Source organism: Lagenorhynchus albirostris, chromosome 2 (assembly GCF_949774975.1).
Source record: "Lagenorhynchus albirostris chromosome 2, mLagAlb1.1, whole genome shotgun sequence".
In the NCBI taxonomy this organism is placed as follows: Eukaryota; Metazoa; Chordata; class Mammalia; order Artiodactyla; family Delphinidae; genus Lagenorhynchus; species Lagenorhynchus albirostris.
The window spans coordinates 65583900-65611806 of NC_083096.1; the positions used below are offsets into that span (position 1 = coordinate 65583900).

Consider the following 27907-nt stretch of genomic DNA (forward strand, 5'->3'; position numbering starts at 1 on the left):
GGAAAACCAAGCTGAATTCATAAGAGGTGATCACAGTGAGGTATTACAAAAAGTCACCTGGTTTACATAGCTATAGAGATGGAGATACAAGGCCACCTTTGTTTCCAATTTTCAGTGTGACATCATGAGCACTAAATTCTAGCTTACAGCTTCCATTTTCTCAAGTATGATATCACTGGTGAGAGGAAGGTGGAGGTTGTGACTATGTGAGATTTCAGATCCAGAGTTGCTGGTTACTCTGGGCTTATTCAACAGCAGCACAGTTATCCATGTATATGAGTGTAGTCTAAAGCTGAGTCTGATGGTTCACCAGTTTTTTTCTTGTTTCCCATGTGGGAGATCTAGGTTTGATTTCTAGCAAATCCTTTAATAGGGTATTATGGAGAGTCCCTAGGCTTTGGAATTAGTTAGATGAATTTTTGTTGCATTTCCATTATTTGCTAGTTTTGTGGTTCTGAGAAATATATGTAACTTATCTAAGCCTCAGTTTGTTCATGTAAAATGGTGAAAATAATTGTCACAAGGGGTAAAATGAGGGAATGTCTATAAATAGCTTATTAGTGCCAGGGGTATAATGTGTTCTAGACAAAGAGTAACTTTGCTTCCTTCTATGGGAGTTTGAAATAACTATATTTAGTTTTAAAGAAATCTCACTGTGGCCAAGTATATTAGTCAGCTTTTGCTGCAGTAACAAATAGCTTGCAAATCTCAGTGGTTAAAAATCCCATACATTGTTTCTTGCTCATGTCACCTGCGGGCTGAATTAACTGTTCCTTTGCTGGGCTGCACTGGGTTTGGTTTCGCTCCTTGTATCTTTTCATTTCAGGATCCTGATTGAAGAAGCATGCTTTTATCATGGCAGAGGGCAGAAATAAAAGAGCTGGGACCAAGCAATATAAGTGTATTTAAAGTTTCTTCTTGGACATGGTGCGTATCACATCTGCTCACATCCATTGTCATGTGGCCAAACCCTATGTCAGTTGGTGGGGAAGTGTACTTTACCTAAAGGGAAGCATGGCATGGGCTTTGTAAAAGAATAAACAAGCTATATTAAAAAGTAAGAATTTTGATGGAGGCAATTCTTGGTAATCCAAAGATTAATAATTATATACATGGAATATTTGGGCTTCTTTGTTTTTATCTTTCTCTTTGGCTGTGGCAGTTTGTCTGCTTTTTCAGTTTTTCTTTTTAAAAGCAAAGCTCATAAAAGATAAGTTGTCAGTGTCTGAGAAAATATTTTCCTAACTCTTCTTCTTCTCAGCCACTTGCTGATCCATCCTTATTTACTGGCTTAAATGTTGGCTTTCTTAGGCCCCTTTCTCTTCTCCTTCTATGCTCTCTTCTCTGGCTGGCCTCATACAGAACCATGGCTTTAGTTGACTACTCTCTGAGGAATCTTTTTTCAACATTCCCAGTTCAGATGCCTTGGAGCCCCAGACCCATATCGTCAGCTGCCCACGTGACATCCTATTATAATGACATATAAATCTCAATATAACAAAACCCAACTCTTGTTACTCTATGTATACCCTCTAGGACCAGACCATCCAGCCATTTTTATACATCGAACACCAGCATGCATCCTTGCTACCTCCTTCTCCTTCCCTCGCTTATCCAGTCCATTTGCAGGTTACCTTGCCTTTGTCTCTTAAGGGCCTTTCCGATCAGCCACTTCCCTCCATCTCCTCCCACCCCACCCCCACCCCAGATCATGATCTTCTGTACTACTGCACTACTGTGCACTCCTGTACTACTCCTGCACTACTGTGCACTCCTGCACTCCTGTACTACTGCAATAGCCCCAGGTTTCTCCCTGTGTTCTTTCCTTCCCCTTCTAATTTGTTTTCTGTGCTACAACTGCAGCCAGAGTCATTTAAAAAAATTTGAACTTGGCCATTTCTCCCTTTGGCTTAAAACTTTTCTATGAGTTGCTATAGCTTTTAGGATAAAGCCCAAAATCCTTTCCATGGCCCTGAGGGTCCTGTGTGATCTGGCTTTTTCTCTCTCTCCTGTTTTATTTTGCATTATTCTTCTCATTGTCTCTATTGAACACTACAATGTTCTCCCCTTTCAAATCCTTGAGTGTGTCATGCCCTCACCTACCTTGGGGACTTTGCACATGCTTCCCTCTGTATGGAAAGTTCTGACCCTGACCCCTATCCTTGAAATCCTAGCTCAGACGTCCCGTCCTTGCTGAAGCATTCCCCAGCCTCTCCAGGCTGAGAGCTGTTTTCTCTTTTATGATATAAAAATGTTTATGCATATCTTTATGTTCACAGAATGTGTCTGGTAATGTTATTGTTTGCTTATGTGACTCTCTGCCTGGGCTTTAAGGTCTGAGAGTTTTGTCGTATTCTCTAAACAATGCTTTTAAAAATTCTTTTGAGCTTAAATAAAACTGTTACAAAGAGAAACCAAAATTCTCTGCTTGTAGAACTCTTTTGGACTAAACCCCATTCATTTTCTCCCTGGCACAATGTAGGTCTTAGAAAAATGAACTTTTTCTAAGGAACTTCAGGGAGAAAATGAACCACCTTAACACCAATGTACAGGAAGCTAGCCTTTCAGATGGGACTCAGAGACTAATGTTACTTGACACCTACCAGTTGTGTGACCTTAAACTAGTCATTTCACTTTAAAGAGGTGAAGCCTAAAGGGCTTCAATTTTTTCATTAATAAAAATAAAGGTGTGGACAAGAGCTCTGATATCTCTTACACCTCTAAATTTCTGTGTTTGTGATTTGGGAATAGGTGTAGGTCCTTTATGTAAAGAATCTCTCAGTTTTAGAACTGCAAACGGAGTTTAATCCCCACTTTAACTTGAGGGAAAATGAGAATGACAGAGATTATCATGTGTTCAAGGTTCATGCAGCTTACAAGGAAATATCTCACTATGTAGGTAACACTGATCATTATGGTGAATTTCTTTTTACTTGTTGTTTGCTGGGTGGGATTGAGGGGTTAAGACAAGATCAGCCTAAATCGATATTTAGTGGAAGCTGGTAATCCCTAAGAGGCTTCTTAGAAGGAGAGTTGCAGGGTTTCCGTGCTTCAATGTAAAGTTGTGCCGTGTGGGCTTCAGTGAGTCTGCAGCTCAGGGAGCTTTATGGAGCTCCTGCCATGTGCACTGCATGGTGCCAAGTTCACTGGAGATAAAGAACTGCAAGCCATGGACTACTTCTGAGGGAGACCAGATCAAAGGATTAAGCCAGTTCTGATCCACTTTGCTCTTTGGGAATGAGGCCAGTGTCACTTAAATGAGTCCAGGGAGTGATATACAAGAAGACCCCAAGTCATACACCAGACTGTATTGCTCGTAAACGTTAATCTCTTGGCTTAAATAATTGGCCTTCTTAAGAAACCAACCAGCCTGCACCCTTTCCTAATCTGACTGCACTTAGCATTGCCTTTAGGTTGCCCCATATTCCTGGTGGTTCCTCCCTTAACCCCCAAAAGTATCAGAACTATTATTGCCAGAGCTGATGATGGCTAGTATACAGGATCCACCATCTGGCTGCTTGCAAGGAATGGATAATCCCTTTAAAGTCTTAATAGTAGGAGATGATTTATTTGGCCTTATTTTCTAACATTAATTTTTAGATAGCCTGTATCAAGTCCATAAGTTTGATTTACAATATTGTGTTAGTTTTAGGTGTACAGCACAGTGATTCAGTTATGTGTGTGTGTGTGTGTATTCTTTTTCAGATTCTTTTCCCTTATAGTTATTACAAAATATTGAGTATGGTTCCCTGTGCTATATAGTAGGTCCTTGTTGGTTATCTATTTTATATATAGTGGTGTCTATGTGTGAATCCCAACCTCTTAATTTGTCTCTTCCTCCTCCCTTTCCCCTTAGGTAACCATAAGTTTGTTTTCTATGTCTGTGAGTCTCTTTCCTTTCCATTTAGTAAGAAAGTTCATTTGTATCTTTTTTTTTCTTAGATTCCACGCTTAAGTGATATCATATGATATTTGTCTTTCTCTTTCTGACTTACTTCACTTAGTATGATAACCTCTAGGTCCATCAATATTGCTGCAAATGGCATTATTTCATTCTTTTTTGTGGCTGAGTAATGTATATATGTACCACATCTTCTTTATCCATTCCTCTGTTGATAGACATTCAGGTTGCTTCCATGTCCTGGCTATTGTAAATAGTGCTGTAATGAATATTGGGGTGCATGTATCTTTTCAAATTACAGTTTTCTCCTCATATATGCCCAGGAGTGGGATTGCAGGATCATATAGTAGCTCTATTTTTAGTTCCTTAAGGAACTTCCATACTGTTCTCCATAGTGGCTGCATCAATCTACATTCTCACCAACATTGTAGGAGGGTTCCCTTTTCTCTACACCCTCTCCAGCATTTATTACTTGTAGACTTTTTGACGATGGCCATTCTGACCAAATGCTATCCTTTTTAAATGTTAGTTTTCTTATCCATCCAATGGGACAGTAATTTCCTTCAAAGTTGTGGAAAGCCTTTGTGAGTTGGAAGTCACTCTAACAATATTAGGTGCTGTTCTGTGTGGAGCCCAGTCCTCTCCTCCTTGGGTAGGTCCTGTGTTTGAGGAGTGTGAGATACTGGGTGGAGTCGTGAATGCCAGGAGGTGCCCTCAGCCCTGCTGCAGCCTTGAAATCTCAGAGACAGCAGCTGTGTAGACAAAGCAGAGGGGTCTTTCCACAGCCAGGACTTTTCCTGCTCATTCCACAAAGACCTGGCAGGAAGAGGAACTCCAACAGATGGGCTGGGGTTGGGGGTGGTGAGGGTGATGAGACATTGCTCGCCTGTCACCTCCCTTTGTAAATCTTGGGCACACAAAGTTAAATTACTCATATCCCTCAATAAATTGAGCCTCATCATCATTTTCCTGTGCTAGGTGCCTCTCTTTTTTATTTAATATTCTTTACTCTCATTCCCACTCACCATCCATTTATTTAGTCAACCAAAGTTTATAAAGGCCCCTTTTATGATAGGCTTTGTTCTAGGCCTTGAGAGACATCAGGGAACAAAACAGGCAAAAGTTCCTGCCCTCACCTTCTAGTGGTAAATGTGGGACAATACTCATTATCTTTCAGACGATTATAAAATTTACTTATTATTACATTTCATTATTGTCTCATGTAAAAATAGAGCAGGGCAAGGGGGACTGTGTGTGTGTGTGTGTGTGTGTGTGTGTGTGCGTGGAGGGGATTTTGAGGGCTTGTAATTCCAGGCAGAGGAACAGCCAGTGTAAAGACTCTGTTGCAGTCTCAGTGCCTGGCGTGTGTTAACAGCAGGGCAGCCAGTGAGGCTGGGTCAGAGTGAGTAGTGGGGACACTGGTAGAAGATGATGTCAATGAGGTAAATGGAGTGATGGAGACAGGGGAGGCAGATCATGTGGGGCTTTGTAAGACAGTGTAAGGACTTTATATTTTACCACAGGGTTTCAGGATTTTGAGAATCACAGGGGTTTCTCATTATATTTCTCCCTTTGTTCACTCAGCATTGTGTTTTTGAGATCCGCCCATCTTGCTATATGTACATCTAGTTAGTTGCTTATAACTGTTCGATAGCACTCTATATACATTTTACCTAGTCACTCTTCCAACTCTCTGCCACTACACATAACATTGCAATGGATGTCTTCCTGTGTGCTCCCTTATAGGCTGTGTGATCATTTCTGCAGGAGATCTACCTAGGAGTGAGTGGACTTGCTGGGTGGTAGGGTAGGCACACACTCAATCTGACTTAAGTGGTACCAGATTGCTCTCCCGGCTGGCTGTACCCATCTCTACTTCCTTCAGCAGTGCACATCCCTGCCAACATGTGACATGATCCAGTTTTCAATTTTTTTGCCAATCTAATAAGTGTAAAGTAACACCTATTGTTTTAATTTGCATTTCTCTGAATACTAATGAGTGTGAGCACCTCTTTATATGCTAGTTAGTTTTTTGGGGTTTCTTCTTTTATAAGTTGCCCATTCATATTCTCGGCCAATATTTTTATTGGGGTTCTTGTTATTTATCATTTTGATTTTCAGTTCCTTGTATATTCTGGATATTATCCATAGTTGTTTTCAGAAGGTTAGATATGAGGTGGGCTTTGAGGTAATCTAGTCTAACCACCTCATTTTACATTTGGGGAAACTAAGACCCAAGCAATGAAGCGACATCTTAGATCACACGTGTAATGGAAAAGCTGAAACTGGAAGTTACTACTTCTCCTACCATATCGTGTGAAGTGGGCGTCCTTTTAGTGAGGCAGGAATGGCAGTAGGTGGTGGGCAGGAGCTGTTGGTTGCTGCTGGTTCCCCAGCATCTGCATTTCTTTGCAGGCAGGAGGGCCACTTACCCTGACCTGATGGCCGAGATCAACTCTGGACCCAAGAGGCCCTGGCATTCTATGGGGTCCTAGGTCTAGTGACCACTTCCTCTTTCCTATTCACATGGTCACTACTTCAGGACTTTATCTACTCGTGTTTGAGCAGCGTTTCTCAAATTTTAGTATGTATAAGGTTCACCGGGAGAAAATATTATAATGCAGATTACTGTCTCACCCTCTCCTGAGGATTTAGAAGCACTGAGGGATCCTTAGAACCCTGATACAGGTGGCCCATGGGCCAGATTTTGTGAAAATCAGTTTCATTAGCTACCTGACTGATCTTCTGTTTCCATCCTAGAGTCACTTCAATTTGTCATTCAGGCTGCCAAACAGAACCACAATCATTCCCCAAACACATCTCTCTTTGTCATACCCCCATGCTTTCACTCTTACCATCCATCTGAAGTGTCCCTTCCTCCAAGAAATCCTATGACTTTTCAAGATCTAGGCTAAACATGGTCTCCTCTAGAAAGCCTCCTCTGGTTTTTCTGGGACTCAAGCTCAGGGGCACAGTGTGAATGAAGAAATCTGGCAGGGAGTAGGAACATTCCCTTTGCAGGTACATTGCCCTTTGAAATCATGTGGCTACCCCTCTGTATAAAAAAGGTGGTTAAAGACACCTCTCGAAGGTAGCAACACCCTAGACAAGCCAGTCTTTTCTTTAAAAAAAAAAAACATTTTAATCAAATACAGAAGCACATAGTTTATTTAAAGAGTTGTAGTTCTACAAAATTTGTTATGAAAAACAGCAATCTTCCATTCTTTTCCCCCATGCTTTTCCCTCCCCAGAGGCAGACACTTGAAACTCTTTTGACTGATTTTTTTTGGTATCTCTAAAGAATATGCTTATATTGCTTCTATCTGATTTTTCAATTTTAGGCACTGTCTATTGACTTTCCACTGAAGAGAATAATGATTTAACCTTCTGTCTCCCCACGTCCCCCGACGCCTGCCACTAACGCCCTGTCCCGCTCCTCATGTTTTATTGTTTGGCCAGTTTTTACATCCAGTAAACCACGATGGTTCTCTCTGCCTGGGTGACTGGTGCTACCAGGCCCCTGGCTGTCCAAATCAGAAGTTTGGGCACCCTCCTTAACTCCTTCTACTTTCTGTGTATCCTCCGCCCATCCATTCTTTCCCTACCTCCCCTGTCCAGTCACTCACAGAATTCTGTCAACTCTACCTCCGACATAACTGACATTCATCTGCTTTTCTCTGTTCCCAGTGCCACAGCCCTTGCTCCGTCACCCTCTGTCTCCCCTGGAAAAGCGCAATATGCTAGTTTCCTTGTTTGCCATCATACCTCCCTCCCTTCACCTAAGGTGAAGATCTTACAGCCAGAGTGAGCTTTCTAAAGCACAAATTAGACCATGTGATTCTCATGCTAAAAACTCTCGAGTGGACCTTGGGGTCCCCAGGGGACACTTCAAATTCCTTATCACGGTAGGCTAGACGCAGTATTTTGTCCACCATCGCCTTTTGCTTTCCTGGCACACAGACTGCCATGAGGTTGGGGCCATGCAAAGTGTGAGGGAAAGTGACATGTGTCATTTCCAGGCCCGGGGAGGTAAGAGCTACATGCCCATTATATCTCTTCTCTCTTCTGCAGTGGACCTGAGGCTCGTGTTCTAGAGGCTGTAGCTGCAGGATGGAGGACGGCTGCCCTTCCCACATTGGACTGTACATGAGTGAAAAGTGTCTTTGTTGTGTTAAGTCAAGGAAACTTTGGGGTTTTTCTGTTACTGCAGCAGAACCTATCATAACCCTGAGTAACACAAGGTATGCGTAAGGACTTCGGAGTCTGGCCTTGGGTCTCTCTCTTACATGATCTCTCTCCTGTCTTCCTCTCCTTCCACTCCATATTCTAGCTATAATGGTGTGTCAGGCTCTTTCCCACTTCTGGGCATTTGCATGTGTAGTTCTTGTTACTTAGAATGTCCCCCTAGCCCACATATATTCTTTGCCACTTTGCCTGGCTCATTCCAACTCAACCTTCAAGTCTCAGCTTAGATGTCTCTTCCTCAGGGAAGCCTTTCAAGACTCCCTACTACTTTCTGGGTTAGTATCCCTCCCTTGTGTCCCTTTGAACCCCGAGGCCTACCCTTCACTTACCACTCTGGCCTGAAATCACCTGTTTACTTATGTCTGCACCAAACTGGATTCTAAGATCCCCGAGTGTCTTGATTCTGCCCATTCACTGCAGTCTCTTCAGGGCCAGTCAGAGAAGATGCTGAGTCCTTTTGTTTTGTTTTGTTTTTGTTTGTGTGTGGAAAGAGCCAGGGCCTCTTAGGAGAGAAACTATTGTGCAAAGCTGCAATTCAGATTTCTTTTGCCAAGACTATCTTGGTAGTTTAAATTCTTGAGAGCTACTATTGACTAGTGCTTTGGGGGAAACAGTCAGACAGAGCTGGTTTGACTTCTGGTCTTATTGTGTAATGTTGAGCTAGTTACTTAAGCCCTAATTTCCTTATCTAATGGGGATAATAATAATGCTAGTATCCACCTCACAGGGTTATTTTGACAGTTAAATGAGTCAATATATATAGAAACACTCAGAACAATGCTTGACATACAGAAATACCCAATAAATGTTAGATATATTGTTATTTTTAAGAATATCCTAAATGCAAATGTGGTAACCTCGATTGGATCCTGGAACAGAAAAAGGACATTGGGGAATAACTGATGAAATCCAAATAAAGTCTGAAGTTTAGTTAATAGTAATATTCCAATGTTACTTTTTTAGTTGTGACAGATGTACTGTGAGATAACTGTAATATGAGCTAACTTCGGGGGAAACTGGGTGAAGGCTATATGGGAATTCTCTGTTCTCTCTTTGTAACTTTTCTGTAAGTCTAAAATTATTCCAGGATATATTATTACAATTGGTATTCATTTTAGTTTCACAATATCCCTCTGTGATGTAAGCACTATAATGAGTGCCATTTACAGATGAAGAAACTGAGGCACAGAGAAGTTAAATAACTTGTCCATGGTCACCCCTCACAATCGGGATAACAGAATAAGAATGATTGGTGAGCTGGGATTTAAATAGAATGCGATAATAAACATTTATTGAGCCCCTACTTTGTGTAAGGCATGTGCTGTGTCCATGGAGAATAACAGGCAGTCTCTGTCCTCAAGGTCATGACAAGTAGGAAGCCCAAGTTCACACAGGTGTAAGGACAAAACCAGGTGTAAGGACAAAACTAGGGGTAGGAATCTATTTGTGAGCCCATGCTCTTAACCATCACACCAGACAAATTTGGGGGAATAACGTGCAATTCACAGCGGAAGTGCAGAGGTAAAGGTAGGTCTGGTTGGGGGTTTAGGGACAGCTAGCTCCATGGGCGGGCCTTTGATCTAGTTTTGAACGTGAGCATGATTTGATCTGGGTAGAGAGAAAGGGAAAACCTGGAATGGGTCTTTGGGTTGAGCCACCCCTGCCTTCTGCTCTCTTTCCCTTCTCCTAAGCAGTCCTGAGAGCAGGACCATATGGGTACACACTTAGCTATTCTGTTGCTTTATCAGAGACAGGAGGTCACAGTGCATAGAGCATGGGCTTTGGGGTCAGGCAGCCTGAGGTTCAGCAATTGTTCTGCATCTTATCATCTGTTTGATCTTGAGCTGTGGTCTCTCTGAACATCAGAAAAATGAGGAAACAATGACCTCCTGACCTGGTTGTTGTGAGGATTAACCCCATGAGAAAATGTTTCTGAAGCGTGGTAGGATGCTGGGCATTTGGTAAGGCCTCAGTAAGTGGTGGCTGGCTCTGTGTGCCTCTCTCCTTCGTTTTGTCCAAGGCTGACACGACGAACCTTTGGTTATGTTGCTAAACATTCCTTTGAAAGGCAGCTTTGTTCAAAGGAAAGAAAGTGGACTTTGGGAGGCTGTACTGCTTACCATTTGAGTAAAACAGTGTCACTGTAAAGTAGGATTGTTGTGATAATTAGGAGGTGAAGTGTGAAGATAGCCCATAGACATATTCCATTCATGTTAGTCCTTGTCATTTTGCCTTGTATTTTTCTCCATTTGAATCATTTTAATCTTGACTGCCCTCCCCCAACAACCCTGCCCTAAATTGTTGCTCTTTGAGGACGGATCTCAAATCTTGTATTTGTCACATCCCTCCCTCCAGCACTTAGTTTAGGGGCATAGCATAGTAGGTGCTCATCAAACACAAGTTGGCCCGCTTTCGGGGTGGCCTTCCTCAGCATTTAGGTGCCTCCAACAGCTTCTCTAGACTTTGTTCTATGCCATCCTTCTGAGATCAAGGAATTATCCCTGGGTTGGTTGAACAGGAAAGGACCAACCTGTGAAATGGCCACCAGATGTTTTATTTATTTTACTAGTAGGCTTCAACCTCTAAGACAGCTTTGAGGATTGGGAAGGGGAGGGCAAGACAGAAAGCAGGGAGCCGGGGAAAGGTCCATCAGACAGCAGCGCCTGGCAACTAAATCAGCTGAGGAAACCCGTCCTGGCCAGACTCCACCCTGCTTTGAAAAATCCTCCTGCTGGCTTCTACCCTCTGCCCGAGCTCGTCCTCTGCCTCATCCTCGCTCGATCTGCGGCGGGCATTCTGGTAGAGCACGGCACACACGCCCGTCAGCCAGGCGGCCACGGTGCCCGCGGAGAAGATGCAGAAGCCGATGAGCAGCAGGAAGATGTAGTCTTGGTGGTCCAGGTGCGTGACGCACATGTACCGGAGCGGGTTCCCCACCTTCGTGATGGGCCACCCTGCCAGCTCTGTGGGCTCCAGGCACGTGGCATTTTGTTCATCTAAGAGGAAACACACAGCAGGCAGAGTGCTGAAACAGCAGAACTCCCAGGGTGCTGAGGCCAGCAGGGACTTGGAGAGGCTGTCTGGACTCTCGCTACTCAAAGTGTGGTCTGCGGGCCAGCGATATCGGCATCACAGGGACCCCGTTAGAAATGCAGAATCTCAGGCACCACCCCAAGGCCTCCTGAATCAGAATCTGAATCTTAACACGATCCCCAGGTGATCTCTGGGGCACATTAAGGTTTGAGACTGCTCCTGGACTGCTTTTTGCCCGAGTCTTAGCTGTGTTCAGATTCACCTCCTGAAAATGGGCTTTGCTTTCTAAGGCTCCTCAAGGAACGAGAGACCACAGCAGGAGCTGGGAGGTTGGAAACTTAAGCATGGAGTGTTGACACTCCACAGAACTCCACCAGTGCTCGTCATCTCTGTCTCCCCTTCCTCTTATTGACCCCCTCCTTCCCCCTCTGCTTTGCCCTTTCCCCTTGTCCTGTTCCTGAGCCCAGCCAGGGATCACTAAAGCCACCCAATGTCATCGCACGCCACTTAGGAGGGACAAAATTCTCTGGAAATGCCTACTGTGAGCTCTCTATGCCTCACCCTCAGCTCCACCTGCCCCCAACCTGGAGAAACAAAGGGGGAGCTCAGGGAGAAGAGACAGCCAATACCGGAAGCAGTTCTGTTTCTCAGTGGTGATGTTGGTATCACTAGATGATCATATGATCTACATGAGCCTTCAGTCCTTTTTAGCCACTGACTCAGCTGCCTGGCTCCTTCTCTCAGCACCTTTCCACACCAAGCACTGCGGACTTCAGTATATAACAGAAGGCAAAGTGGGCTCTGGAGACAGACAGACTAGGGTTCAAACACACTGTTACTTACTAATTTGGTACACTTCAGCAGGATGTCTGACTCTGTCTCTGAATACCATTGCCTCATCTTACAAAGAATGATACCTATTCTCAGGGTAGTTAGGAGGATTTAACTGCCACAGGTGAGAAGGCAAGCTATTGTACACAATAGCGCCCACAATACACTGTGCACAATAGATGCACAGATGACTCAGAGCCCTGTAATCAGCCCTGCGTTTTTCTAGCTCCATATACTCCGCCGTGTTGATGCTGAGGTGCCTGTGAACGGTGTCCAGGTGAATATAAATGAGCATTAGATAAATGAGCTCCCATTCAGGGTTGAGACCAGGGTTTGAGAAAACTATGATCCAAATCATAATAGCAGCTAATATTTACCAAGTTCTGTCTACATGCTAAGTGATATACAAATGCTATCTTGTTTAATTCTTACAGCAACGTTGACACACACGATCATCCTTGTTTTACACATAAGGAAACAGACTCAGGAAGGTTTCCTAACTTGAAGGTTTTGGATAACCTGCAGGTTCCAGTCAGGGGACAGGAGACAGAGAAAACCCAGACTGAGCTATCTGAGCTTTTTTGGCAGAAGTGGGAGATACAGAGAGAGGCAAGTGTGGGGGGAAGCTTCACCTAGATCAGGGTAGAAACTCCAGACTATGTGAAGACACTGATATCCTTGGTGACCAAGGACGTGAGGGAAATCAGGTTTGGACTGGAGTTAGAAGCAGGAGAATTAGGGAAAGGAATACAGAAGTGAGCTGACTGGGTAGGAGGCAGCTGGCTTTGGGTGGCTGGAGACAGCTGTCCAGGCTGAGTGCTAAGTCCTCTCCAAGCTGGACACTATTCCCTGCACCCTGGTTCTGGGTCAGTGCACCTATAGTGAAGTCATTTGTTACTTTCAGGAAGATGGCCTGAAGTTTGTGGTGCTGTGAGGACTCCCTGATGGAGGAGGCTGTAGACATACGAGGAGGAAGCCAGCATGGGGGCTGCTACATCCACTGGTTACAAAGATTACAGAGGAAAGGAGAGGAAGAAGCCCCTCTCTAGAATGAGTGTGAGACAGTGGCCCTCAGGGCAACCCTGGCCCGTGGGAGAGGGAAAGGGGCCTTGGGCCTCCATCTCAGCGTGCTGTAAAGGGACAGGAACACAATTACACCTCAAGACCTGTCTCTAGTCAGCCTGCTTCCAGGACCTCTGGGGCTTTGCCCAGGAGGCCCAAGAGTGGGGCTAGTGAGGAGTAAGGCAGGCCCCTGCCATCTTCAGGAATTCTAGCAAGAGAGGGCTTAAGTCACCTGCCCAAGCTGCCAGAGACACCACGTGGGAATATACAAAGAAAGATGTATTTGAGAAAGGAGAACGTGGGATTCTGAGGGTCTGGAGTGTGCCTACGGCAGTTTACCTCATTCTATTTTTAAAAAGATTAGGCTTTTAAATTGGCGCTTGGGTGGCAGAGATGAGACTAAACATTAAACGCATATTTCTCCATTTTGGAGCATTACCTTGAAAGGAGCAATTAGGCAGTGATTTTAATGCATCGTTAGGCTGCTTTTAAGTGAGGGATGTGGGTGGATCTGTGGGGAGGGTTTTTCTACTGCTGCATTCACTCTCCCCCCCTCATTGCCTGTCACCGCCAAGGTGTGAGCTCTCAACTCTTAGCAGGTCTGTCTCCACCCATTCCCAGTTTCCCAGCTCTGGACCATTTCACACACTCCTGCCAGATTTCCCCTTCTGCAAGCAAGGCTCTTGCCAGCCACACTCTGGATCAAAACCCTCCTCTGACTCCCCTGTGGGGCTCAGAATAACATCAAGATCAACTGGCCTGGTGTTCAGAGCCCTCAGGATCTGCCCCCTCCTACCTTCCCCACCTTAATTCTGAGTTCTCCCAGTACCCCATCCTTTTCAAATTAAACTGTCTTTATTCCTTGATTACATATCCCCCTTATCTGCAGCTAGCTTTGTTGCACTCCTCTTTTTGCATCAAATATCTCTTCCTCTAACTTTTGCGTGATCAAGTCCTTCCTATCCCTCAAGGTCTAGTGTACATGCATCTACCCTCAGTAACCCTTCCCAAACCACGTCAGAGGGCAGTCATGTGACTGTTCCCACTTCAAACTCATCTATAGCATTTCCTAGTATCATTCTCACTGCACCTATCACATTCTGTGTTGCTTGGTGGTTATTTGCTAGAAAAGGGGTACATCTTTTCTCTCCTACTAGAGACATTTTTAGCTCTTGATGACATAATCCTTGTTTGATCATTACTGCTCTTGATAATAAGAGCTATCATTCACTGAATGAATTACTTAATTTTTAAGTATTTGGGGATTTTCTAGTAATGTTTTTATTATTGAGTTCTAGTTCAGTTCTACTGTGGTCAGAGACATACTCTTTATGATTTCAACCCTTTGAGATTTATCGAGAATTTGCTTTATGGCTGGACATAAAGTCGATTTTAGTAGTTTTTGCATGTGCACTGAAAAAAATGTATTCTGTCTTTGTTGAGTACATTGTATGTTGATTAGGGTGTGGTTTTATACAGATCTTCTGTATCTTTATTTTATTTATATCTTTATCGACTTTTTATATTCTTTGACTTTTTATTGACTTTATTGACTTTTCAAAACTATTGTCTCCGTTACTATTAGATTGTTAGTTGTCTATTAGTTATAGGGGAAGTATGTTAAAGCCACCAGTTATGATTATGCAGTTGTCTACTTCTCTGTATAATTCTGTCAAGTTTTGCTTTACCTATTTTGAAGCTATGCTATTAGATGCATATAAAGTTACCTCTTCTTGGTAGATTTATCCTTTTCTCATTGATCAATATCACTTATTATCTGTAGTAATGCTTCGTACCTTAAAGTGTACTCTGTTTGATGACATAAGTATGGCTGTACCAAATTTCTTTTGGTTAGTGTTTGCATTGTGTAGCTTTTCCCATCCTTTTACTTTTGATCTTTCTATGTTTCTATACTTAAGGCAAGCAGGATGTAGTTTGGTTTTGTTTTTCATCAATCTAGCAAACTTTGTATTTTAATCAGCCCATTAATGTTTAATGTTAGACTGATATATTTGGATTAACTGTTTGTTTTCCATTTGTCCTACTTTTTAAATGACCCTACCCCTTGACTATGTTCCTTCTATTTTATTATTTCATTTCCTCTTCTTTAGCTTGTTAGTCATGCATTCTTTTCCTAGTCTAGTATGATGACTTTAGAGTTTATAGACCTATCTACTCATCCTGGAGTGTCTGATATGTGCTAGACACCATATAAGGTGCTTCACATAATTAAATTCTACTCCTGAGCACCCCACTAAGTAGTTTTAACTATTCCCAGGCTACAGAATGAATAAATTGTTCATCAATTATTCTGTCTCTGCCTTTCTTGATCTCCTTGCCTCTGAGAGAAGGCTGTGTGTTCTGTGCGCTGCACAATCCCAGGGCTTTCACTCACATTACAAACATGTGACTAAGCCCCATCTTATCACTTCCTCAGCTCTACTTCATGGGTGCAGGACATTTGCCCCAGTTAAAGCGCCCAGGTACAATTACAGGTATCATTAATGTTTAAATTCTTCCTGCAAATAGTTCCTAAGGAAACATAAACTACGTCCTTATTTAGTTCCACGTGTGGCACATTGCTCACAGGTGGAAAACCTGTCTGCCAAAATCGAATGCATGGAGCAGCCAGAGTTTCTGGGGCCCAGAACCACACCTGTTAATGCAGGAACCCAGAAAGCCTTCCTTCAGAAAGCCAGCTTGAACCTGGTGGTTTTAAGAGGAATTGCTCCTTTTCTTGGTCTGCAGAAGCGACCACAGTTCTGGGGTCTGCTTAGCTCTCCAGAGGAGCAGGCTGCTCTGAGCTCCCTGGGCAGTCTTGCTTAAGACCTGTCTGGGCTGAGTGGAGGAGGCCAGCCTCCATGTGGTGGCCACGTAAAGTGAGAGGATAGAATCTGGAGACTTCTCTCTCAATTACACTGCAACTTGGAGAGCAAATACCAGTTTCCATCAGCTTAAGCACTTTGTCATGAAACTTCCACCTGGAACCTAGAGAAAGGCCTAATTCCCTCATTTCTCCTCCTTAGGCCCTAGCTTGCCTGAACATCATTAGATGTTCAGTATTCTTTTCTCCAGCTAAATTATGTATTTGTCAACTACCTATTCATTTGTCTGCCTCCGCCCACTAGATTATGAACTCCATGAAGACATGGATTTGTTTTCACTGTTGTGTCCTCAACATCTAGAATAGTGCTTAACACATACTAGAGCTCAAAGCATGTTTGTTGAGTGAATTAAATATTGTTTGTTATTAATGCCCCTTGGGGTCAATGTCATTGACATAATGCTCGGCTGGAGGAAAGGGAACCTGGGGAGATAGAAGACTATAGGTGGGTCAGCTAACTAACCTCTTGCCATCTTAGACTACTCTACACTAGGCTAATACCAATCCCTGCTTACCTCATGAGAGTCTGGGGAAGGATTCAGTGAGCTAAGGGGTGTGAAGTCCTGGAGGAGGCAGGAACAGATGACTGTTCTGTTCAAATGGAGGGGTAAGACTTGAAGTGTTCTCTGAGACTGCAGAGAAGGAAATGAGGGTAAGTGCAGATGGGGAAGGGGCTGAGGATGCAAGGGCTGCCAGCATGATGGCAAAAGGTAGTTATTATTATTCCCCAATTACTGTTTGAGAGCAGAGACCCTATCTGTTCACCTTTGTATCCCTAGTGCCTGGTACACAACAGAGGTTTGATAAATGTCTATTGAATGCATAGAGAATGGGTGGATTATTCGTTTAATCTCATACAGCAGTTCTTAAACTCATATTTTTGGCCTTGCTGTTTAGGACTGGTTTCTGATAGAACTTGAGGGGATCACTATCATATTCTGCTGTACTATGGGTGGCCCAGAGGAGAAGACTCCCTAGAGGGAAACCTAGACTGGACCGTATAGCAGCCCAGCACCACCAAAGCCAACTGGCAAGCAAGGCTCCCTTCTTAGACCCTCATGCGTGGTCCTCTGAGCATTTCTAGTCCTCCATTGGCTCCTACCTTTGCCACCCTAGAGCTTCTTTTCCTCATCACTCAGCTGTCTTCCCTTGATGGCATGAGCCAGGCTTCAGCAAATTACAACCTGTGGGCCAAATCCATCCTGCAGCCTGTTTTTGTAAATAAAGTTTTATTGGAACACAGCCATGCCCATTCATTCATGTATATTCTATGGCTGCTTTCATGTTACAAATGACAGAGTGAATAGTGGCAACAAAGACCCACAAAGCTTAAAATATTTATTATTTGCCCTTTCATGGAAAGTGTGTGCCGACTCTCGGTCTGAAGCATCCTTGGCTTTGGACGATTTGGGCTTGGGCAGTACAGTTCTTATCTGATACAATTTTTTCCCTTGGATAAAGAGTTCATATTTTGGTAAAGGTTAAACCTGATTCATAGACTCTTGGAACATTACAGGAACAACCTTGAAATCCAGCAAGTTCAACCTGATTATTCCTGTGCTTTAAGGGTGCTTTAGGCTACAGGACTGGTTTTTTTGTATAAGTGGTTGTATATGGGCAAGATTTAGAGGTAGAAAGACCCCTTTTCCTCATAATACTTCTCATGTGCTTGTCAGTGCCCAAAATTCTGTCAGCAGGAGATAGAACCATTCATTCCACTGATAAAAGAAGGCTTAAAGTGTAAAGTCCTCTGAAAAAGAAGCCAATGACTTAATCCCTTCCCTGGGGAACCCCTGCTACTGCCTTTCTTGATGGAGGAGGGGAGCTAGCTACATGACAGGCCTGGGGGATGGTACCAAGCAGTTCCTGGAAGCTAATGGAAAACCCTAGTTTGCTCTCAGTTTGGCCTAGAGCTGGACCTGCTGAATAATAACTCATCTTCTCAGAAAAATCCAGATAGTGGACAGTTATTATCCTCACGGATAATAGGCAATTTAGAAAAGTTCAGTGGTGGAAGACAGCACCGTTCACCAGTCACCCAGGCAGAAACTTGGGAGCCCTTCCTGTTTCCTCTCTCACATCCCATAATTTAAGCCATGAGACAATCCTGTTAGTCCTACCTTCAAAATATATCCCAATTCTTACCTCTTCTTATCTTCTGGACCATTACCCTGGGCCAAGCCACAGTCTTCCCTTTGCCTGAACTGTGACAGCCTCTTAACTTGTGTCCCCACTTTCCACAGTCTCTCTCCATCTAGCAGTGGGAACCAGCTGTAATCCATAGATCGTGTCACTTCTTGCTCAAAACCCTTTCGTGACTTCCTGTCACATTTAGAATAAAGTCAAAAGCCTCTCCATGGCCTGTTGGTCCTATAAGATCTCGCCTCTGATTTTTTACCTCATTTCTTACCTTGGCTTCACTCCACTTCAGCCATACCCACCTTCTGCTACATCGAGCTCATTGTACCCCAGGGCCTTTGCACTTGTTCTTCCCTCTGTCTAGAAAGACCACACCACCCTGCACCATATTTCCATTGCTGGTCCCTTCACTTTATTAAGTTCTCTGCTCTTCTTACTTGATGCTTCAATATGTTGGCATTCCCCCAAAGCTTCTATCCTTGCCCTGTTACCCTCTCATTCTAAACTCTTTCCCTGGCTGATCTCATCCTTTGTTTGGTTTTGATGATCACCAGTGAGCTGATGATTTCCAAACATATATTTTATTCTCTATTATGAATTTCAGGTCAGAATATCCAAATGCCTCCTGGCTCACAAAGACCTCCCACTCAACACGTTCATGATGGGACTTGGCTTCTCTCCTAATCCCCTCACTACCCCTCCTCTCAGTGGAGCCCCCATAGCTGTCCAAGCCAATACTTGATGTTTTTCTTTTCCTTTATTTTCCATGTCTCATGGATTTTTTATTCACTCAAATATTTCTTGAGCATTTTCTCTGTGTCTGAATCTTTCTGAAGATTCAGACCTGCTCTTTGCTCTTACAGACCTTCCTGTCTATCAGGGAAGACAAATGTTAAATTAATACAAATCTGTTAATTGTGCTAAGAGTCACAAAGGGAGTACAGGGAACTCTGGGAGGGTCTAGTTCAGTCCCAAGTCCTGTTGCTTCTACCTTCTAAACAGTTCCTTCTGACCTGTCTGTACCTCTTCATCCACACTGTTGCCATCCTCTCTTGTCTGAATGCCCATACTAGCCTCCTAGCCCTGTATCCATCTTGCCTGCCTGCCAAAACTTCTCAGGATACATTGCATGTTCCCTAGAAAGACCATAAACAAAGGCCCTAGATGGCCAGACCCCTGTTTCTCTTTCTAGCTGCATCCATGCTTTGCTGGATTCCTTACAGTTTGGGGAATTCTTCATCTCTAGAGATGAAGAAACTGAGGTTGGCTGCTTTGGCTGGCCTTGCACTGCCTCCTTCCAGGGGCCTGAGTGGTGCTGGGCGATCAGAGGGGCCATGCATAGAGGTCTGGCATTTCTGAGCTCGAGGGAACTTTAGATCACCCACCCTCAGGGATTCCAACAGGGCTGAGTTAGAGGTCCTTCCCAAACCGCACATGCTTGCCATCCCCATCCCTTCTCGAATTTTCTGGATGATTTAGGGATCACTGACCCAGTCGCACCCCCTCTCAGCCCCCTTGTTGTCCTCATGAGGCTGCTCCTCTGGCTCTCAACAGGAGGGAGCCACAAGGCCAGGGTGTTCGTGATAAGGTGGGAGAGATGTGCTAGCGGAGCAGTTGACAGCCTCGGCAATGACTGCTGCCCAGCTGTTCCCTTTTCTGGTGTCTGGTCTTTATTGCAATTTCCCTGGTGGAGGAGATGGGCTAGCATTAATAGTGGAAGGGTGTGAGGACCTGAATTCATTCTGGAAATCTAAGTTTTGGTGCAGCTGTAGATGATTTTGTACTTGGTGGATTCAAATGGGGCCATTATCCTATGAGAGCAGCTTTGAATACAGGATGAAATAGCCTCAGAATGAGACTGAGATGTTCCTGTTCAAAATGCCCTCAAAATGACTTGGGCTGGAAACAGCACATGACCCAACCCACCTGCTCCCTGCAGATGTCCCTGAGTGGCTTTGTCCCCCTGCATTGGCAGCACTCCTGTGCAGACTCCTCTTTTTGACTTGTGGGCCCCACCATCGGACTAAGCAGGACTGCCTAAGGACTATAATTTAAGGGTTGACACAGACGGAACCTCTGTCCTGAGACTACCTCCACATCTACGTTAGTAGCCTGTGATTTTCTGAATTCTCACTGTTTCTGGTTGTTCCCTGTCATATTGCAAATGCTCCTTGAGGGAGACATATCAAAACATTATTAGCTACTAACATCTTAGTGTAAATCAATTTATTCACCAGATGGAGCAGCCACCATAGAGCTAGAACCCAGACCATTGTCCTAGGGTTTCTCAAAATGTGGCCTAAGGAGCACCTGCCCCAACATCTCACTGAGTCATCACCTCTAGACATGGAGCCCGGGCTCTTGTGCTCATTACAGTTTGAGAACCACTGGTGGAGCAGACCAGGTCTGGGAGGAAAGTCCAGGGCACTGGGTGCCTGGGGGGTGGAGGCATTTTTCAAGGCCAGACATTGCTCAAGGCCATTGCTTAAGACAGGAAGCGGGAGAGTGAAGGAGTTAGAGGTTGCACTTCCTAATTGTGTGACCACTGCCCTCATCTCTAGGAACACCTGCACCTCGACACGGACTCATGGTGCACTTGCTCATCTGGGACCCTGTCTGCTGACCACTGCTCTCCTTTTCCTTCATCTAAGTGCATCTTATCTTTCTATTTAGGTTCATAGGCTGCCAACGAGAAGGGATTTATAGAGTATCTAATCCTATTCCCTTATTTCAGAGACAAATGAGACTCAGAGGGAAAAATGACTCACCCCAAATCACACACAGGCATGACTGGGATCAGGCTTCCTGGCTTTCAACTGCATTTTCTCTCTCTTGTATCCCCCTAGATTTGCCTTATTAAGGACAGGAATTATGACTTCTTTCCCTGTGATAAAGCACCCCAGCAACATAAATACAATGTTGGGCATGTAATAAACATACAATAAATGTTTCAGAGTTGAATAGACTGTGATGTGCCTGATAGTAAGGAAATACCATGGCATGGGAGAAAGCATTGAACTTGGCTGTCAGAAGATCTCCACGCTGGGCTGGGCTCTATAGCCACTTACCTGGGACGTGGCTAGATTCTAAAGTTCCAGCTTAAGCTTCCTATATCTTCCTATATTAAAGGCTTCGCCCACCAATATGGTGGCCACTAGCCATACATGTGGCTATTTAAATGAATTGAAATGATGTAAAATGAAAAATTCAGTTCCTCAGTTCTACTAGCCTAATTTCAAGAGCTCAACAGCCACATGTGGCTAGTGGGTAGTGTATCGGACAGCACAGGTTTAGACCATTTCTACTGCTGCAGAAGCTTTTGTTGGGCAGTGCTGGACCAGACTTTGAGGGTGGAGGGCATGTAGGAAGCCAGGCTTTTTCTGTCCAGGAGCTTAGAGCTACACGAGTTTTTGAGAGCATCTTCAGAGGCATTCAACCCTGTCCTGCTGGGGAGCTCTCTCCTGGGAAGAGCTCAATTTCTACTCTCACCTTCAAACAGCATTAATGACTGGAAAATTACAGTTCCAGCCAGGAATTAGTTCTCCTATTTTCTGACCTGAGCCAAAAAGGAAATGGAATCTGTGGACCTGTTTTAACTCTGTATTGATCAGAGCATCCAGGCAACCAGAACATTTCAACTCACCTCCATTTCTGCTATGATTTTTGTGTTTGGAAAGTGAATACGTGAACTCTTTGAGGACTGGGCAGTTTTCAGTGCATCTGGTGAGTATATCATTGGAGGGTTTCCTTTGAGGAAGACTTTTGATGATAGCGCCAAATCTCTTGTCAATATGGGAAAGTTTTGATGTTCCTATCTGCTGTAGCCTTGTGATGAAATAAGGTGAATAAAACATTCAGCCTCCTCTATAGCCCCTCTGTGGGGGGTGAACTTAGCCAAGGTGTGACATAGGGGAAGGACATATTATTGCCCTCATGTCTTTTGTTTTAACACCTCTCCATTTCTTTCCTGGATCTTGGCTTCCTTCAAGGTTCCCTCACTGCTGCAGAATTAATCTTAGCTAATTGCATTTCCCAAGAACTCACTCTTCCCTCTGATATGAAAGTTGATAAAAGCTTAGGGGCACCGGTATTATTCTGCCCTGGAACTTACATATTTGTCCACAATCCTTTTCAAGGTTGGGGCACTTTTAGGGACCGAGAAGGATGAATCTCTAATGGCTAATTTTAGCCCAATGGTAGGCAGTGGATGGGGAGAGACTGGGGCAAAAATGCTGCTCATTACTCTTCAGATCACAAAATTACACCATGTAGGTGACTTCCTTCTCCTAAGGCCATGTCTGCCCCATAGTTGAACTGACCTCCTTGCCCTCATCCCTTGAAAGATGTCTGCACGTTCACACCTGTTTCTGGAAGTGGGGTTTGTGTTTAAGATAGAACTTCAGTTCCAGACTCAGGTGACTCAGGAAGAGCCACCTTGCTGCTGCTGGCCCAGCCCTGAGTCTCATGGCCTGGGCTGAGACCAAGCCTTGATTTCAGCTTCTGGTTTTATTTCCCAGGGTCTGAACTCCTGTATTCATAACTCATCCAATATTCAAATCCAGGATTCCCTCTGTCCCATTTTCTCAGGGATTAGAATCCTTGGACCTGCTGCCTACCTTCCCATCTCCTATTTATATCCCCATATGCATCTGTACAGTCATATCTCCTGCACAGGGTACACTGTCCTCCAATAAGACTGAGCCTTCCTGAAGTCCACTGCTTGTCCCAGGGATGACCTGAATGATATTTGCTACTCTCTTAGTATCCTGTGTCTTTCCTACATCTGCCAACCATTTGTTTATTGAATGTTTATGGTGTGCCAGGCTTAATGTTGATGACAGTTTTTAAATGTTCCCATTTCATCCTTACACCAGCCCTAGAGAGGTTGGTTCTATTATTAGACCTGTCTGAAAGATGAGGAAACTGAAGTGTGGAGAGCTTAAGTAAATTATTTATCTCCTACAGATACAAAGTGGCAGGGCTAGGGTTATGATCCACAACTGTTACACTCCAGAACCTGAGCTCTTCATACTGGGCTCTCCTGCCTGTATGGTGGCCGTCCTTCACCACCTGAAGCTGAGGCTGTCCGAAGTACTTGTTCTACCCCAAAAGGCACATGCTTGCCTTTTTTGTCTTGCTGTGTCCAGTGAGGTTAGTTCTGCTGTGCCTAATTGGACCGTGGGACACATAAGGTGCAGGTGGCCCATAGTCAGATGAGTCTCAATGCACAACCCCAGGGTTCTTGGCTAGCTACCTCTATGAACACTTGTTTGGCACATAATAGGCACTCAAGAAATATTTAAATGGATGAATGCCTGAGCTGAGTGGTAGCATGGAAGTCCCTTACTTCACTGCCTTGCTTTACAAGGGGTCTATATACTGGAATTCTGCTGTCATGCAGACCTCAATACTGCACTGCAGGCAAAATCTCCCAATACTGAGGTTTAGTATCTCCCTGGGTCTAAAATGAAACCCATCTTTAAGTTGGATTCTCCTTTATAAACAACCAGGTTATTTAGCTTATTTCATAGAAATTCTTCCTGTATCCTGAAATTTGGGCACATGGGGAAGAGATGTGTAGACCTCATTCTAGAACATGCCAGAGAGTACCGTTTTGATAGAAAATGTGGTATAATAGGTGGGCTAAAGGTTGAGAGTTCAACTAGAGTGTTTGTAAATCGCAAAGATATTTCCACCTAACAGAGGCAGGAATCATCATATGAGAGTCACATGAAATAAACATCTTCCATTATGTTGAGGTCTGGCTAAAGGGCAAGAGAAGCATCTAATGAATTTTATTGTGTGAGTGTTTTCAGCTTTTTGTGTATGTGTCTGTGTGTGTGTTCATGTGTTGACGTGTATCTGTGCATTTATATGTGTATGTGTGTCATGCATATGTAATACGTGGGTGAGTGTGTATGTAATTATGTATGTATGGTATGTTTGTGTAGATACAACTTTGTGTTTGTATATGTGCATGTATGTATGTGTTTGCATGTGTGTTCATGTGTATGTTTGTGGTTGTGTGTGTGTGTGGTTGTGTGTGTGTGTGTGTGTGTGTGTGTGTGGGAAGGGAGAACCAGACTGAATAACATGCAAAGGAGAGCAAACACTGAGGTTAGGTTCATTCTTTTAGAGTTCGGGTAGATTGGGGTGAAACCTCAGTTTGCAAGGGAAGTGCAGGCATATTATAATGAGTTTATGATGACTAGGACTTATTATCCAATGAAAATGATCTAGTGTGAGTTCCAAGTGTAGACAGGTAAAGCTGAAATTTAGGTGCTGTGGGCATATGCTTAAAACATGACTTATATTTATAACTAAAGTGACTTATTCAATCATAGTTATGTAATATGAGGATTTAAGAGAGAGTTGCCACATGGGAAAAGACTTGAATTTGAAATCAGGAGGTTCCAACCATTTTCTTGCCTTTTAGTAGCTGTGTGGTTTTGGGTGAATCAGTCTATCTTCTCAACCATAGGATAGGGGTTAAAAATACCCATCCTAGCCTCTTCCAGTCCTAGAGCACAAAATTTAAGGGTTGGTGTGACACTCAAGTAGAGAAACTGAAACAGCATGTGTGAAAAAACTTCAGCAGCTGCAAAGCTCCGTACAAAGCTAAATTATTCTATGTCTGAGCTGGGGCTCACTGTTGTTTTTAAGAGATAATAGTAGTGAACTGGAGCAATGAGACCATATTTCTGTATGAAGTGAACTGGGAGGGTTCCTCTACGCCACCAAACAGCAGAGGGAGATGAGCAGATTAGCAGTTGTGTGTGTGTGTGTGTGTGTGTGTGTGTGTGTGTGCGTCAGGGTGGGGGGCTCCCACTGGCCAGTGGATGAAAGATTTGTCTACCTCAAAAGCCAGACTCTTCATTCACAAGGAGCTTATGAGCTTGACAAGATAGACACCCGCCTCTGACGTTTTTGAAAATATGCAGTGAAACAGACCTGGTTTTCAATCCTGGATTGAATTGAGTCAAGGAGTCCAAAGTAGTTAGCCTGAAAGTTCTGAGAAGATACAACTTTTTAAGCAAAATTCTGATTACAGGAGATTTGGTGGGAACTGAAGTGATACGCTTAGGCACTGGGGAAGAAGCCAAGCTACTTACCCTTTTCAGCTAAGTAGGGGGTCCTCCTGGCAAATTGGTGGTTTCTGCTCAAGGAAAATGTGTATGAACGGTGGGGAGGTGGCAAGAAAAGATGATGCCGGTCCACAGGCTAGTTACATGAATACTGACAGGGAGAATCCCATTGGGGAATCACATTTGATGCATGAGAATGATTAATACTGACCCTCTTTTAGAGAGCTTTCTAGAAAGCAGCACAGCACCAGTCATTGAGAAAAGTGGAAAGCATGATCACTAGAAAGGCAAGGCAAGCCCCCCAAGAAACTGCTCCTGTGTTCTTTTATGATTACTACTGTTAAGATGGTCTGACAAAATTTGTTCCTTTTGATTTATTGTAACTCAAGTTGAAGTACCTGGCAGCAGGGCCAGGTGCCTCGGGCACAAAATTTAAGGAGACACTCAGTCTCGGTGCCACCTTCGATTCTGCATCCTGGAAGCCTTGCTTGCCTCATCAGATTCCAGCCCCTGCCTGGAATACAGTTCAAGACACGTGCGTTGGAAAGCCAGGAGGGCACATTTTTACTTGTTCTCACCACCCATCTCCTTCTCCCCCAGTGTGCCTTAAAGTCTGTCACTTTGGTCAGGAATCTTTCTAGAATATTGCCACATGGGCAGGACTTCAGGGTGGAAACTTCAGCAGGACTTTTGTGAAGCTGGTGCATGAAAATATTTTCAAAAACACACACCCAGGGAAGGCAGAGAAGATTTGGTTCTGATAGGGTTTAATTACATCAGTGCCTCCAGGCTTTCTGTGAGGGGTTATTTCACACTTCTACTAAGCTCTGACTTCCCTGGGTGAAAGTGGTATTGGTGGAGTGGGGGAATTGAAGGATAAGAATGGGACAGTAAAGTCACTGAAAAGAAGAAGGGATGAGGCACCAGAGTGCCCCAGGGACCATGGCAGAGGGGTGGGGACAGTGGATAGAGTGGCAGCAACTGGCTTGGAACTCTACCAGGTAAGATTTGAGAGTCTGCCTGTGAGATTGGAATCTCCCTGCTTGACACAGTGGACACTGGTGGTCCATTCTCCACCCATTCATGCCGTGCTCTCCTTCCTTGTGAGGTTAGCATCTGAAGACAAAGAAGATATCAAATGCCTTCTCTTCTCCTCTCTCTCTCATTCATGTCCAGGTCGCTCACGTGCCCCTCCTCTGTCTCTGTTGAACTTTCCCTTCTGTATATCATATCACTGGATTTTCTGCTGGCTATGAATGACTGAATTTACTTTTAGATCCTGAAAAAAGTCAGTCACTGACTTAAACAGATTAAAATAGTTTACCAATGGAATACAGTGTCCCTGTATTTCTTTGTCACTTTGCAGTTACAGTACTTTACCATTTCCACACATATCATTTCCTGTTGACATGACAACTCTGTATGTTTGGTAATACTGTCCCTACTTTATGGATCAAGAAACTGAGGCACAGAGAAATTGTGACTTCCCCAAGGACGGCCAAGTAGTAAGGGCTGAGTGCGGGAGCAGAACTCAGCTATTTGGATGGCTATTCTAGAACTTTTTCTACTGGTCCTTACTGCCTCTCCAGTCAACCCAGGGATGGATCCTGCAGAGCAATAAGAACGCTTTCAATCAACTTTACCCAGATATCTCTCCCACACTGACCATCTTTTGACTTCACTTTTTCTGGAACCAATTCCTCCTATGCCATCACATCCTCATCCCCGCACCCAATCAAGTCCTCACCTGGATGGTTCACAGGGGACATTATTAAGTAGATGGTGAAGTCCAGGAAAGAGCAGTTGCATTTCCAGGGGTTTCCACTCAGATACAGGGTCTGGAGTGTTATGAGGTTATGGAAGGCAGCAGGGTCCAAGGTCTGCAAGCCGGTATTTCTGAGGTCCAGGTACCTCAAAGAGCTGGTGTTGGCAAAGGTGTACTTGTTGAGTGATAACAGATGAGGGTTGCTGGAGATGTTCAGCTGCACCAGATTGCTGAGCATGGAGAAACTGTATGGGGAGATCAAGGTTAAATTGTTGAAGCTGAGATCGAGGTAGATGAGTTTGAAGACCCCGACGAAGGTATAATCCATCACCTCCTGAATCAGGTTCTTCTGACAGTCCAAGTAAACAAGGTCACTGAGGAGTCCTAGATTCATCGCTGGCAAAAAGCGGATGCTGTTATCATTCAGGTACAGCCTCCGGGTGTTCAGGGGTATGTCAGAGGGGTATTCAGTTAACTGGACCCCTGTGCAGATCACTTCTTGGGCTTGACACTGACAATTATTTGGACACCTTGACCCCGATACCAGTCCCATTCCAAAGGAAAAGAGTAACCACCCGGGCCCAGGGCCTGAAGCACGGGACATAGTAAGAAGCGGCGACTACCCTCCTTCCACTTGCCAGCGGGCCGCTATCCCTCTGATCGGGAGGCTGCCGAGGGGCGTGGTGGGGCGGGGGGAGGGGCGCTGGAAAGAACTGTAACACTGGCTTTGGGCGAAGCGATTTTCCATTACAGGAGAACTGAACAGAAGTTGAAACGCGAGGCCCAATGCCCTGCCGCCCGGCTTGGTGGCTCTGCTGATTGCTCACTCCCAGACTGCTGCTGGAAGCCTGCCGGCTTGGCGGCTTTAAAAGGTCTCACTCTTTCCCTGCGTTCGCAAGTGAAGGGGAGCCAGGGGAGAGCCACATGACAATGAGGTTGCCAGTTGACACCTTTGTGATGTC

The 27907-nt window shown here is 44.3% G+C and overlaps 1 protein-coding gene across 1 annotated transcript; it reads right to left on the reverse strand.

Annotated features, from left to right (window-relative positions):
- Window positions 1-10721: 10721 nt before the first annotated feature.
- LRRC52 (leucine rich repeat containing 52) lies at window positions 10722-27585 on the reverse strand. The gene is made up of 2 exons (XM_060142220.1): window positions 26928-27585; window positions 10722-11142 (listed from the first exon to the last, which is right to left on the reverse strand). Exons 1-2 carry the CDS (start codon window positions 27547-27549, stop codon window positions 10817-10819), a joined length of 948 nt encoding a protein of 315 aa, XP_059998203.1. The 5' UTR covers window positions 27550-27585; the 3' UTR covers window positions 10722-10816.
- Window positions 27586-27907: the final 322 nt, after the last annotated feature.

Coding starts and splice junctions, on each gene's coding strand:
- LRRC52 (XM_060142220.1), bottom strand. CDS start 27,549: ATGTCCCGTGCTTCAGGCCCTGGGCCCGGGTGGTTACTCTTTTCCTTT. Junction 11,143..26,927: donor GTCCCCTGTGAACCATCCAG/GTGAGGACTTGA, acceptor GTTTCCTCTTAG/ATGAACAAAATGCCACGTGC.